Below are 14,827 nucleotides of genomic sequence, written 5' to 3' on the forward strand. Positions count from 1 at the left end.
TCAGACCAAATGCGAATAATTTCTGTGAATAAATCACACGTCAATTAAAAAATGTTGTAAAAATAAAGCAAAAATAATAATGACTTTTGCTCATGTGGTCGATAAGAAAGGTTTGAATTGTTATAAAAATATAAAAGCAGCGACGGCAGCACATTCTGTATGACGTCCATCTCTTACTGGTTTGTCCTTCTCCGCTGATGTCTCTGCTGACTCCGGTGGGATACACGGCGGCCACGGTGACGGAGTACGTGGTGTCGGGCTCCAGCTTCTGCAGGATGACGCTGGTCTTCTTCCCTCCGACCTGCGTCTGTTCACAGGAAACACGTCAGAATCATTCTCTCTCCGTAGACTCGTCTCTGGCAGCGAGTGACGTCACGGCACTCACATGTTACAAAAGATCAAATAAAAGCTGTAAATACAAACATGAAATCATAATGGAGTCTGGTGTCTTTGTAGAGATCACGTGTTCTCCTGTCTGTTTCTATGAACTCATCTCCTGCAGTAGAACACTGACTGTGAAGAAGAACCTCAAACACAAACTCTCCTTTAATGTTCCGTCATCGCTCAGTCTTCCAAAAACTAAACTAAAACTCTAAAATGCACAAAAACTCTCAGCGCGTCGTGTTTTGGAGTCCGATCTTCTGTTTCTGAGGACGAGATGTCAGCAAACTATTTACATTGTCGAAACACAAGTAAGTCAAATATTTCTCTCAAGGGGAATCCGAGTCGGCCTCCGGGGAAAATCCTGAGCAAACAACTGTGATGTGAGTCCGTAAACACATTCCTGGAGGGAGTGAACCGTTTCCCAGAGATAAGCGAGAGGCCGTGACGTCACCTTTACATCAGTATTCCAGGTATTCAGCTGGAAGTTTCATCTCTTAAACCTTCTCTGAGACATTCTGTTTACAGGATGATCGTTTTAATCATGAGGCAACTGAGCTGCTTCAAGACACTTCATCACAGACGTCATATCATCATACGTGTGTTATTGCTTCTTTTTTAACAACAAATAAAGGAATTTGTCTATTTATTTTTCATTTATTCAATAACAAAAATAAATAAAAAAATGTCCTTATCTTCCACCAAATTAAAGAAACATCTTTTGTGCTCAAGAACATTCTAACAGGTATTGTTTTCTGTACTTTTTTGTTTGATTACTTTGTTTTTGTCGGTTGTGAGCTGATCAGACAAAGTGTTTTTTATGAGGTTATTGGTGATGAGTTCTGTATATTTCTAAATCTGAACAAATCGAGTCCACGTTTGGTGCTCCAGTGAGTATTTGTCCATAAACTACAGCGTGTGTGTGCAGTGAGGCTCATTGGTGTGTTTTCATGGCGGAGGAGAAGACTTTTGTCCACCACAGAGTTTGTCTGTTCGTCAGCAGGTTAACAGAAAAACTGCCGGCTCGACTTCCATGAGACTTGGTGGAGGAGTGAAGCACGGGACGAGGAAGAGACCATTACAAACGGGAGGGGATCTGGATCGCTGGGCGGATGCAGACGCTATTCTTCACTTGGCGGAGGTCTGAGCTCTCCGAGTGCTCTTCTAGTTCTTCATATTTTCACATCTGTGGGTGTCCGGTCTGATTTATTCCACAGTGAGCTACAGGACGACCACCTCGGTCCACAGCTAGCGTTCTTCTCCACAGAAGTGGACCTTTAAAACAGTAGTTTCCCGTTATATTTATTTAGCTTTTTGGGAGCAGGGAGGAAACCCTGAGCTCATCCGGCACAAACAAACAACCCGTCTGGCTTCACATGACTGAAGTCACAAAGAAAAAGCCCGGAGACGACGACCCGACCCCGGATGCTCTCAGTCTTCTGGTGTACACACATCTGAGGGGCTTCCCAGACCCAGCAGACGTGACACTCTTCCCCTCCGACACTCTGTTTGGGTGAAACGCTGTCATAACATCTCAAGAGACACAAGAAGAGATTTGTAACCCGTTGAAATTCTTTTTCATGCAGCCCACGCAGTTTTTCCTTTCAACTTCTTTCCTGATGCTTAATCGCCGGCGAGTCATCGCGCAGGAATGCGAGCCGCCGCACAGTCGCCGTCTTAAAGCGTCAGAATGTGACGGAGAATCTGAACTCCTTCAGGACGTCTTTGTGCGTCTCGAGGGTTCACGTTTGAACTCCAACTCGTTCCGTAAACGCGATGTTTTTGGTGAAACCTGTTCTGTGATTTATTGAATGTTTTTAGTTAAACGTCTGAACTCGATGACAACGATCACATTTTCTTTTCAAGGAAAACGTGTTTAGCTTTAAATATAACTGAGTCCATTTCTTCTTGAGACTCTACTGCTGCTTTACCTCCACATTTACATTTTGGGAGACTTTCTACATGTAATCCGTTGTGTCTCAGAGGAAATACTGAACGTAAAAGAAGTTAAAAGGTCTATTTGTTGTCTATTTGTAATATAAATAAATAAATATTATCTCGAGAATATTAAGCCAACTATTCCTGCAAAAGTGAAATATTGTGAGTTCTCACTCAAAGTGGAGAAACAAGAGAACGTTTTCTAACAATAAGTGCTTTAAGTTTACTTTAAGATGAATGCTGATACTTGCATACTTTAACATGAACACATATTAAACTCTAGTTTTAGCCGTAGTGGAGTTTAGTTTTTCTGGTGCTTTAATAATAAAGGACTTTATCTTTATCTTTCTTCCACCTCTGGTGTCCTGTGTGCTGAATACAGACTCGTGTTTATTCCACTTTTTGTTTGCAGTCAACTCTAGATGTCTTAAACATTCCTACCTTCAAATGATCTATTTTATAAAACCACATGAGGATGACGCAGTGTTTGCCTTTTAATCCTTTTTTTTCTGTTTTGGACATCCTGAAAGAAGGATCTGAAGAGCCAGAGGAGACTTCAAACGGTTTACGCATAATTGATTTGTTTCTATATGTGCGCTGGGACTCGTATTACAAACTCTTCTGACAGCTTTAAAGCTCCCCATCATATCGATGCGTCCGTCAGTCTGTTGGAAATGTTCCCGGCACCACCGCACCCCGAATAGAGACGAACGAAACCTCTGATTTTAGGAGCGGATGAGGGAAATCCACCCTAAAAAGGAATTCAGTCGCATTGTTCCTCTAATCCTGTACAAACACATGACACAGTGTTCGTTCACAGCAACGTGTTGATGGGAGAGAAACACGTTTTACAAAAGAGTCATTGAGCTGAAGGGTGTAAAAAGTTAGATAAACATTTTGGAAATCTCAAGAGTCGCTCGATTGTTCAGCAGCTCCAGCTTTAGTCTCCGGATACAATAAAGAGCCAAGTGATCATGTGTGTGTGTGTTTAGGATGACAGGGTTTTATGTGAATTCTGCTATAATTTACATTAGATTTAGGACTTAAAAGTACATTAAAAAAAACTTTGTTTAAATCAAATATACTGCATTGTTATGATTGTATTTTCCAGAAGACTCTGGTCTAACGAAAAATAGGAATTATTGAGTCATAAAATACATAAACATCTAAATTACTTTTTAGCTTAATTGTTAAAAATGTTATTTCACTCTTTTATTTTCTGAATTTAATTTATTTTTTTTATTTTTTTTTGTATTGAGCGAAAATTAAGCATACAGTATTCATATTCATAATATAATATTATTATATTAAACATTCACAGATGATATAAAAGATGTAGGATTATATTTTGAGATTGGGACAGTACCACAAATAAACAAATTAAAAAGAGAAAGGAACATTATTCAAAAAATAAATATTTAAATTAAATATTTAAATTAAATTAAATTAAATATAAAAATGGACAAAAATAAAATAAATGTGTATATACTAAATAAAATAAAAAGAAAATAAATCTCAATCTAATAGAAACATAAGGCAGTGTGGGAACATTGATTATATCTTCCCCCTTAGTCTTCCTTATATTCTTAAAACGTTCCTGTTTCTTGAGGTCTTTTTAATATTGTTTTAAATGCATTTCTATTCCTCATACGAAGCACTTTTAAGCGCCTTAGTGTTTGAAAGGTGCTTTATGAAACATACAAAAAACACGATTTTTCTCCCCAAATTTTGATTTCTAAATTCTAATGTTTTTACGTATGCTGATGACAGCGCTGTGTTTACGTCCCAAAAGGAGAAACTGTGAAATGAGCAGTGAACTCACTGTGAGAGGCTCGCCTCCAGTGACGGGCTTGTAGATGATCTTGTAGTTCTGGACGGCGCCGGGGGCGGCGTCCCAGTTCACCGTCAGCGCGGACGTGGTGGCGTTGAAAACCCTCAAGTTCCGAGGCGGCTGAGCCGGCACTGAGGGCACACGGATAGTTCCAGTGAGATAAACGGAAAGATCAGCGATGGATTAGCGGTGGTGATGGAGAAGATGATGATGGTGGGGGTGAGGATGAAGAAGGCAGTAATGGTGATGCTCCAACAATCTTGCAGGTCACAAAAAGCTCATTTTTAGGATGGAAGCAGCAAAACATAAGAAGCAGTGTTGAGGTCAGCAACTTCTCATTCAAATCACTCATCTCAACATCAATAGATATGAATAGATAGATGAATAGCTGTTTCCTCGTTACAGTTAGTGTAACAACCAACAATTTATATTATTACGAAAATAAATCGTGGTGCAACTTTGAGAATTTTGGATTTGAAGTTGTAACAATGTTGGTGCTGGAGAAACAAATTTAGGGATTATAACAAGTACGTTTTTCAGCACATTTTGTGAATATTACAAACAACATTTTATTAGGAATTTGTATTAGGGAGCACTAATAAATAATGTAATTGTACCAAATACATGTGAATAGGCTTGGAATTATAATGAATACAATAAGTTGATACTATCTATAAGATATTTTGAAAGGTTGATTAAAGTTTGTTTTTTTAAGTCACAGGGTCTCGATGAATAAATGACTTGTTGAATTAAAAGTTCACTGAGCCTCAACCCAACAGCAGAAACACTGTACAACAATGCAACAACATGCAACATCATTAACGTGATGACTGAGGTGAACTCGGATGAAGGATGACGTGATGACGTGACTGTGACAACAGAAATGTTAAAGATGGTGACGGACGGGGAACACAAACAAAAGGACTGATGTTGGAATTAGAACAATCGATCACATGGATGGATGGAGGTCTGGGGAGGACGACACGTTACACGTCTACTTTCACACTGTTTGCATTTAAAGCTCTGAATCTACGTTCACACCACGTTCTACTGCAACGTCTACCGAGAACCTTAATGTTCAGTGTTCACATACAAATGATGTGCCCCAAACACTTTAGTTTTAAAACCTCCTATGCAACATATAAAACATTAAATACAAATGTCTGTTACATGGCTGTAGTAGCTAGCTAACAAACTAGCACTGCCTATAATTGTCATTTTAGGAAGCTGTTGCATCATCATGTATCGATATAGGCTACCATTTAACAATAAATGCAGTTATTGTAAAAACGTTCCCCCAAACAAAATCAATAATATTATGGTCATTTATGACACACTCAGTAAATAAAAATCAACATAAACAACGTGTCCTGATGTAACAAAAGAATAATATAAGTGGCAAGTCCGGTCCTCCTCCAAGTTCTCTATTTTCTATATCAGGACACTTCAGAGTGCATTACTATTATTTATAATAGTAATAGTTTATTAAATGATATAAAAAACTCAACTTAACATGGTCAGGTATTATTCAGCGAAGCCTACAGTCGAGTTTCTTATCTTTTCTGAAGCAACAAAAGGATTAAAAAACAAAAAGAAAGCTGTGACCAACATGTTTTTGGTTGCAGAAAATCAACAAACGCTTATCGAGCGAGTTGCTTGTGGTGTGAACGCACAGAGAACCACTGAAATGCACAAAACATGCAGTTAAGAAAGGAACAAGTGTTCTTCCGTTAACGCCGTCCGCGTTACCGTTCAACACAAAACCATGGACATTACAATGAAAAGGAACCTGTCCTTCTCTGTTGACATACCATCCGGACCCTTTAACACTAGAGAGAGACGTCGAGAAAACAACATTATTATTATTTCAAAGTGACATCTGTGAGTGTAAAATGGTCGTTTTTAGGGAGCTCGTAGGGTGACGTGGGTGCTTACACGTGCGCTCGCGTCCCATCAGGTCCTCGCTCTCCGACTCGTCGGGGTAGATGGCCGTGACAGTGACGGAGTATTCGGTGTCCGGGTCCAGGTCTGGCAGGACGTGGGAGGTATCGTCGCTGGTCTTAAGGGCCTGGTGACGGACACAGAGCAAGAAGAAGAAGACAGTTAACACTGTTTTACATTATATTACTACGACATGAAACTATATTCTAATTGTGTAGTTCAAGACCCTTTGTTGTCAACACAAATGGCTTTTGTTAATAATGGCAAGAGGAGAATCCTCAGTCGTTATAAGAGAATGATTACATGGAAGAATCAAAGAAGGTTCCTTTGCCAGAGTCCATTATATGTTATATACCAAGACACTTTGTGCCATCCTCTGCAGGAACTCTGTGGAGTCACCTCGCTCACCAAAAGGACAAAGACATAATGAAGACGTGTTCAGTAAGAAGTGTTTCCTTCTATCTATGTACTCCAGATTCATACGGTCAAGATGGTGATCAAGATCCAAGATGGCAACAGTGAAAACGTCAAACTCAAGGCTACAAAACCTCAGTCCACAAACCAATGGGTGACTACGTAAACTTCTTTTATAGAGTCTATGCTTCTCAGGGGCCACTTGCCCATCAGGTCTATCCAACATTCATAAACTGGAGGAGCCGGGGATCGAAACGCCGATCCGCTTGATGGAAGGACGACCCGCTCCACCTCTGAGCCCCAGAAGTCACCTGACGATCCCACTTCATGGATGGGTAAATGAACGATAACTACCTGCTTCTTCCAACAGAAACAACAGCCCTTGATTGAAATTCTTGACTGCTGAACAAAGACAACAAGAGTTTTAAAAAAATCTTATCCTGCACTGCGTTTCATTTAAACTTGACCTCTGAGACGTCAAGCTTTTTAGCAGCATTTCCATCGGCCAATAAAGGAAGTCTAATAATTCGCAAATCTGGAGATCGTGAAGTAAGACTGGAATAAACAACCTTGTATGGATTTCATTCACATGTTTGTGCTGAAGCGTGTGTCGGCTGGGGCGGCAAAAAGTGTCCAAAATATAACATGAAGAACATAAAGAGAACGTTATTGTTGCTTCAACTGAACTGTTTTATTTTACTTAAGTCTTCGCGAAAGTGGTTTTGTGAGGCGTGTCCGTTTAAGTGATCCGTGAAACCACAACGCATCATTCTTATGATCTTCTTCTTTTACTTGAGCAAATCTTTCTTGACAGTTCTACTTTACGACGGTTTCATTTTAAACCAAACCAGGTTTCATAATCGTCTACATGTCAGAGAGTGCTGGACCGTGGTCGGTTTGAGTCTGGACTAGTTCAGGAAGGTGGACCTGCAGGTGAGCTTGAGTGCTCTTAACCTGAACTCAGCTACAGTTTTTGAATCAGAGGAATGAAACACTGTGAGAAAACCGTCACCGTTTGTTGATTTAACTCAAAGCAGATGTTTGGTGTCCATGCAGACGGACGAAGCTGTCCAAGCAAAGCTCGTTTGCATATTTCTAGAGAAAGAACTTGGCCGGAGTGTTGATCCAGCTGCTGGAGATGCTTTTTGTTTTTTTTACAACAAAGACAAAAGTAAAAGGGGACTAAAGAAATATAATCTGGATACAAGTCAAGATCACCATGCGTCTTAGAAACATTTGGTAAACTTGTCTTTGTCCACCTCAGTTTCCTCTTAAGTCTCTTTCACTTTCTTTCAATAGTTTTCGGTAAATTACTGGGAAAACCAAGATTCAGGAACTTTTGCGTCTTGCACCTTTTCACACATGCCTTTGAATAGATGACACTTCTGGACGCCAATTGCTATAAAACGCAACAAAAAAAGAAGATGAAGAAGACGACGGGTACGCGGCAGAAAACGTCTCTTATTATTTTCAGAAGAAATGATGTACGAGGAGATGTTTTTGTCCGGTGCATCTTGAAAAAAATCACGTGTTAATGATTGGAAATGAACATGTGATGATATGTTGCTGGAAAATCCAAACTGAAAGACGAAGAATAAGCAAACAGCATTGAAGAAGCAGTTCGTCTAGACTTACAGACACAGCATCCTGCTCCCCCTTCTTGGTCCAGCCGATGCGGTAGAGGGCCACGTCCGGGGCCCCGTGCTCCCATGTGGCCCTGAACGAGGTCTGGGTCACCTCAGAGAACTGCAGGTTCTTGGGAGCAGGAACGACATCTGGTCACACAGAAAGAAACAAGGTTACGAGAGTGTAGACCAATTATATGCAGGTGTGTTGTGTTTCGATTGTGTGTGTGTGTGTGTGTGTGTGTGGTCTTGTTTTGCTATCTTTGGGAGGACCAGATTTTAGACCTGGACAGTGAGGACACTTATTCAAAAACGTAGTTTAAGGTGAAGGTTAGTGTATTTTGTTTCCCTTTATATATTCAGCGGTACATTGTGTTCATGTTAGACTATTTCTGGTTGGGATGGGGGGTATTTTACTTCAAATTTTTTTCGCCAAACAATCAGTAGCAACTCACATAACTGCCGTGTTTGCGGGGTTAAGAGTACTTTTTTATTTTAACGAGTAACGTGACGCGATAATTTGCAATTGGAGTTACGTGATGGTGGAAACGCTACCAATAACAACTGAAGAGTCTTCAACTTACTGTCAGTTAATCAATACAATTATGAGACGTAACAGTGTTTTTTTTCGAGTTCTGAATACAACAGATTGCAGCATAAGTTTTCAGTATTTTCTCACTCATCACATCAGTCCCATTTTGACCAAGTTTCGATGTAATTGCTAGTTAAACTTGTGCTTGAATTTCAGTGATTTGAGAGAAAAAATACACTGGTATTAAACAAATTAACTTTACCATTAATTTATCAGTAACATTTTTTATTAAAATATCAGTCAGGACATGTTATTATTAGGTTTCATTACGTTTAGATGAGGTTAATTGAATTACATTTTCGGGATGTTATCACATCATTGGGTGCTACAAACTCTGACGGGGAGCCATTATGCAAGGCACTGAACCAAAGAACCAAAGAACACTGTGGTGCAACTCTGACATTTGAATGTGTAAGAGGGAAGTTGCTCAACATTAAAAAAAGCTGTAATAAAAATCATTAAGCAGATCCAGACCTGTGATGGCGGTTCCGAGCATCGGGGCTCCGGGTCCCTCGTCGTAGATCGGGGTGACGGCCACGTCGTACTCGGTCTGGGAGATGAGGCTGGACAGGTCCATGGTGGTGATGTCGCCGTTGACTTCGCCCTGCCGGTCACAAATGTTATACATTAAAAACTGAGCTCTGTGACTAAGGCTGCTCGATCCTCCAATGTTGTTATTCTAGATATCAGAAATGTTGTTAATGTGCATTGAAACACACACAGTGGCAGCCAGAATTCAGACTCATGACCACCTCGCTATTTAAAAAAATATTTCTCATGTTTTTATAGCGCCACATATCAGTGAAATCAGATTTTACAGGATAACACACAGTTTAAATGTGCGTTTTTCTTCTAAATCACACAAATGTGTCAGGTCAAATCAGGTCAAACATTACAAGAAATTGTCAAACTAATTAAAGTAAATCTTGTTTCTATTGTTTGAATAATGTGCTATTAAACCTCTGATTGGCTGGCAGGTGGGATTAATCTCTACTAACAGCAGAGTACAACCAGACACCTATGATGTCTGAAATAAGGCAACTTTCTCCCCTCTTAGTGTTTCCTTTTCTGTAAATGAAGCCTTTATTTACCCGATGAGGGTCATAGGGAACCAATCTGAACGCCCACAACTGTCTTTATTCTTTACCCAATACATTGTGCAATCAATATTTACTTCACAACGGTAAGTTAAAGCAGAACACTTGACTGTTGCCACTTTAAACTGCAGGTAAAGCAAAGAGGCTTAGCTGAAGAGTTCGGAACTAAAAGAACAATTTGCACAAATCTAAATATGAACCAGGGAAATTTCTCTTCATGTTATGTGACGCTGCCTGATTTCAAAACGTTTTTCTTCCTGGATGAAGTGTCGGCTGATGTGATATGATCAAAAGCTCCGGGAGAGCTACTAAATGGACCTTGAGGCTTTTTTACCAAGAATTACGTTTTTTGCTGCTTCTTTATTAGCTAGATGTTGCTTGGCTAAAGTAGCATAGGAATGTTGAGGTACAGAAACTGTAATCGATATTATAAACAGAAAAGCAAAGAAAAATATGTTAATTATGTGTTTGTATTTGTTATAAATCAGCAGCTCTGCTGAAGTTATTATGTGGAAGTTTTTTTTTTATGGTTTCATGTGAAACCAACATGTTCACTAAGATAAGCAGCCAGAGATGAATTAAAAAGTGAATATTTGTAAGGTCAGAGGAACATCAGGCCAAATGTTTGGCGTATGAAACGCTGATTCACGTCTCAGTAGAGTTTTCCACTTCAGGCATTAATCCAACATGTGGGCTTCTTCTACAGAGACGAGACGTCTTCGGCGGTTAATCCTTAAGAGGAGTCGAGCTGCAGCGTGTCATCCGTCAGAGCTTTTCTTTGGCGGGGGTGTCCACGGACGGCACCTCCAGGCTGCCGATTCATCCCAGACAGAGTTTGTCCTCAGCCGACAACCAAGTGAGAAATGATGAGGACGGAGGAGGAGTGCGCTCGTCTGCCAGCAGACTGCTCTTCTCATAAAGATCGGCCAACAGAGCGAAGCTGCTGCTGCTGTAACTCTAGACTCGGTCATGACTTCCTGGTTTCTTTCCCAGAACGAAAGTATCAACACTAAAGCTTCGGGCTCGCCGAGGTTTCATTGTTGAACTTACAAACATTTTTCAAACAAGTATTGCGGCGACTGATACCTGCCAATATCCTATACATTTAAACTGATCTAGATTTTATAGACGGGATAAATTAAGATTTTCCTGCATGTCTACGAAACTTTCCTAACCCTAGAAAACGAACTTCTTTAGGAGCAAATGGAGGGTTATGTGATGCCAGAATGGAGCCTGTGAAATGTTTAAAGTTCCCCTTCAGGCATTGATTAAACTACAAAAAAAACACATATATTTGGAAGTTTAAAAAGGGCTTTTGGATTTAAGTCGACACCGTTGGCTCATTTAGTATGCGTCTATCAACGAATATGCAAATTCGGCTGACTGACGCTGAAACGTAGCGGTTGACGGACATGTTGGCTCGTGCTCGCCGTGATAAATGGATGGAACAGCGACGGGCTTCATAAAAGCTTTTGTGGGAAAAAAAAGAAACATCTGTTTCTCTGGTACATTTTTTTCAAAACAGTTCTCTGGAAAAACGACAACCGCAAACTTGAGTTTTCTCTCGCAGTTTGCCGTCGGTTCGACGCACAAAGACGATTTTTTTTTACTTTTCCTAAACCTAACTTCATGTGAAGTTTATTTTGAAAGGACACCATGCATGTAACGAGTGTAGTTGCCGGTATTCCACGTTTTCCGTAGCGCTTTGCTAATGATATGCCAAGCCCCCCCCCCCCCCCCCCCCCCCAAGTTGACGGGATTGGTTCCTCAGGTATGTGGCATTGGTACCCTGCAGTTCTAAATGCTAAGACATGGTGGCAACTTCCATTATGACGTGGATTGTAGCATATAAACACTCCATGTGGAAACGTTGACGAGGTTAAAAACTAGATTTTTCATGGGGGGGGGGGGTAGACTGATGTATTTAATGCTGTAATAAAACCATGTATGTTTTTAATGGTTACTCCCCAATTTATCTGCAACTGACGATTATTTTCAAGGGCAATTAATGCATTTATGATCTCTAAATGTGGAAAAATTTCCAAAAACCCAAATCATGTTCCGTTTAAACGGATAGAAAACAGAAAGCAGCAAAAATCCTTATATTTAGGAAGCTGAAACCAGATCGTATCTTAGTTTTTTGCTTTAAAGAAGATTGAACAATGAGTTCACTAATCATGTCTCATCCACCACTGCTGCACATTAAAAGCTAAATTTAAAGGTAAACAGTTTTTACATCTGTGGCTTGTTCATAACTCAATCTGTTGTATTCACACTGAGAAGACAAACAGCCGGGCTCTTTACCTCCTTCAGGTCTCCTTCATCCGGCTTGTAGGTGATCATGTACTTGCGGACGGCTCCGGGAGCGGCGTCCCAGATGAGCCTCATGGTGCTGTGAGTGACGTCGGTGATCCTCAGGACTCCGGCGGGAAGAACAGGCACTGAGGGAGCACAAGGTGACAATGGACCTCCAGTCAAACAAGACGACGAACAAGCACGACAACGTTTTACGATCCCAGTTTGTGAAGATGTTTAAAAGATGCCGACTGACTTCAGAACTTACTGAAGTAGCTCGTTTCTTTTCAAAACGCATCTGTTGTCAATCCAAAATAAAAACTCCAGGATGTGAACCAGCTCGTATAAAACAACTGCTACATTCTGTTGAACTTCTGATCTTCTCTAATAAACATTTTAAAGGGTGAGAGCATCTTGCAAACATAATGCAGTGAATATAAGATTTGTGAAAAGATGTTTTTTTAATACTTTTTAACATTCCCTAATAATTGCGCAGGGACCAGGTCTAGTTTAGGTTCTGGTTTCTAGTTCTAGTTTAGGTGATAGGACTTTCTGAGGAAACTGAGCTCCTACAATAACAGGACATTTTTAATCGTTTTTTAAAAAGTATAGTATAGCATTTCTCTTCCTTTAACTAATAAATCGTGAGTGACGTATGCGTCAACGTTGTTCACAAAGGTCGAAGAAGTGCGTTGATGTACGAGTTGTTACTTCTTTAAGTCATCTTATCACAACCTATTTCTTATTGCTCGTGTCTAGATTGTAACCCTTCGATCTGTGAAACTCCAGGCGAGGCGGTTGAGGGAAAATTGGCGTAACCTTTCTCACGAGGTTCTGTTTAGTCGACTGTTTCTTGAACTGCTGAAGTTGTGGGTGACATTCAGGGACTAGATTTAAAGCTGAAGATCAGAGACGTGGCGAGTTTATACCAAGAAGCACTGTAGCTGCTCTGGAGGGTTGTGCTGGAACAACATCTGAGGAAGGATTATACCGCTGAGTGATTTTTATGGAGTATAAATGGGCATTTTGATTCTTTTTCCACCATGAAAACTCGCTGCTTCCATTTCAAACCGAGCTTCAGTCTGACGTTACTTTCCCGGTAAAACTGTGGCTCTTCTGCTTCGGCGTCGGATTAGTTCTGAGCTGAAGACTCTTCATTTAAACATGACTTACGGGTGACTCCTCTCCCCTCCAGAGGGTTGCTGGCAGCTTCTCCATACAGCGCATAAAGAGAGATGGAGTACTGTGTGTTGGGGATCAGCTGCACCAGCTGGACGTCAGTTACATCTCCTCCAACACGAATCTGCAGAGGGACAGACGGAAAAAGAGTTTTTGTTTTGTTCTTTTTACTCAACAGCTGGTGAACATGCTGGACTCTCTGATAAAGCCCACTGTAATGCTGAAGATCCACACCGGTGTTTCTGCACGTTTTAGACTCATTAATTACTTATTATTCTTATCATGAGCGCAACAGTTACAGAGACACAGTCGTTGAAAATCATTTTGATTCGAACTTCAGCTGCATATTTTCCAGTTTCCGGTTTGTGGACTGATGTTTTAAAAGCCTCCAGTTCAGCAATTTGGCCGTCGCCATATTGTTTTTTTCACAATCAATAAACAGGAAGAGACCATATATGGACTGAGGAGGAGTGACGTAGAGACGCCGTATACGTCTCTGGTAGAGACCTGTCAATCACTGTGTAGCCCCGCCCCTAAAGCATCCCCTGCTTTATGGTCTGTGTGACTCTAAATGGACCATCATTTACTAAATGAACATCATGCTGTATTGAAGAAGACTTGAAACTAGAGATTGAGACCATAAACTCATGTTTACAATGTTTACTGAGGTAATAAATCAAGAGAGAAGTAGAGTCATTTTCTCATAGACTTCTATACAACCAGAGGAGTCGCCCCCTGGTGGACATTAGTGAGAATGCAGCTTTAACACATGAAGCATCGGCTTCACTCTTCAGAACCGGAGGTTGCAGAAACAGAGTTTGTAACCGGGGTGGTCTGCGTTACTGTACCTCGTTCTCCAGCTGAGGCTCGGTGGCGTTGATGGATTTGTACAGCAGCATGTAGTCGGTGGCTCCGCCCACCTGGTTCCATCTCACCCTCATGGTGCTGGAGGTCTCGTCGTAAACGTTCATGTTGGTCACTGCTGACAGCGGCACTGAGAGGACAGAGACACTCAGTCAGAGCTAATGACATCAACTCAATGCTTTCATGTCACATGAAGTATCTGAAGGAGACTGAGAGCAACAATTGGAGCAAATGAAATGTGTTTTTTTTGGTTTGGCAAAGAAAAATGAATGATGATACAAACTGTGAAACAGGATGTACCGTCTTCAGCACCCTCAGGGCTCCTTCAGATTAAAGTTCAGACTGTTTAAGACTTGTTTTTAATGCCACTTAAATTTTAGATCAATTTTAGATCAATTTTAGAATAATTAGAATTGAAGGAAAAATCTTGTAAACAAATGCAGTGAAGTTCCTTAATAATTACCGATTGTGTTGTAGCTCCACAAACTATTTCCTGATGCATCATTATGACTACAGCTCCTTTTACAACAAGGAGGAACTTAGTCATATTAAATGAATACGATAAAAGAGTTGTAAAGGATCTGCAGGAACCCTGAACCCATAAACATTGGTTTTAACATAAAAATGTGAGTTTTTGTTTTTATAAGAGTGGAGTATTTTTACACAATGA

The 14,827-nt window shown here is 40.5% G+C and overlaps 1 protein-coding gene across 1 annotated transcript in view; it reads right to left on the reverse strand.

Annotated features, from left to right (window-relative positions):
- The window catches only part of col12a1b (collagen, type XII, alpha 1b), a 102,221-nt gene that overhangs the window by 51,080 nt on the left and 36,314 nt on the right, over positions 1 to 14,827 (reverse strand). Inside the window, 9 exon segments of the mRNA XM_079180074.1 lie at positions 178 to 307; positions 4,142 to 4,281; positions 5,962 to 5,979; positions 6,086 to 6,218; positions 8,141 to 8,280; positions 9,197 to 9,326; positions 12,124 to 12,260; positions 13,288 to 13,417; positions 14,142 to 14,287. Coding sequence (XP_079036200.1) covers positions 178 to 307; positions 4,142 to 4,281; positions 5,962 to 5,979; positions 6,086 to 6,218; positions 8,141 to 8,280; positions 9,197 to 9,326; positions 12,124 to 12,260; positions 13,288 to 13,417; positions 14,142 to 14,287 — 1,104 coding nt within the window.

The sequence above is a fragment of the Pholis gunnellus genome (assembly GCF_910591455.1).
Source record: "Pholis gunnellus genome assembly, chromosome: 19".
NCBI lineage: Eukaryota > Metazoa > Chordata > Actinopteri > Perciformes > Pholidae > Pholis > Pholis gunnellus.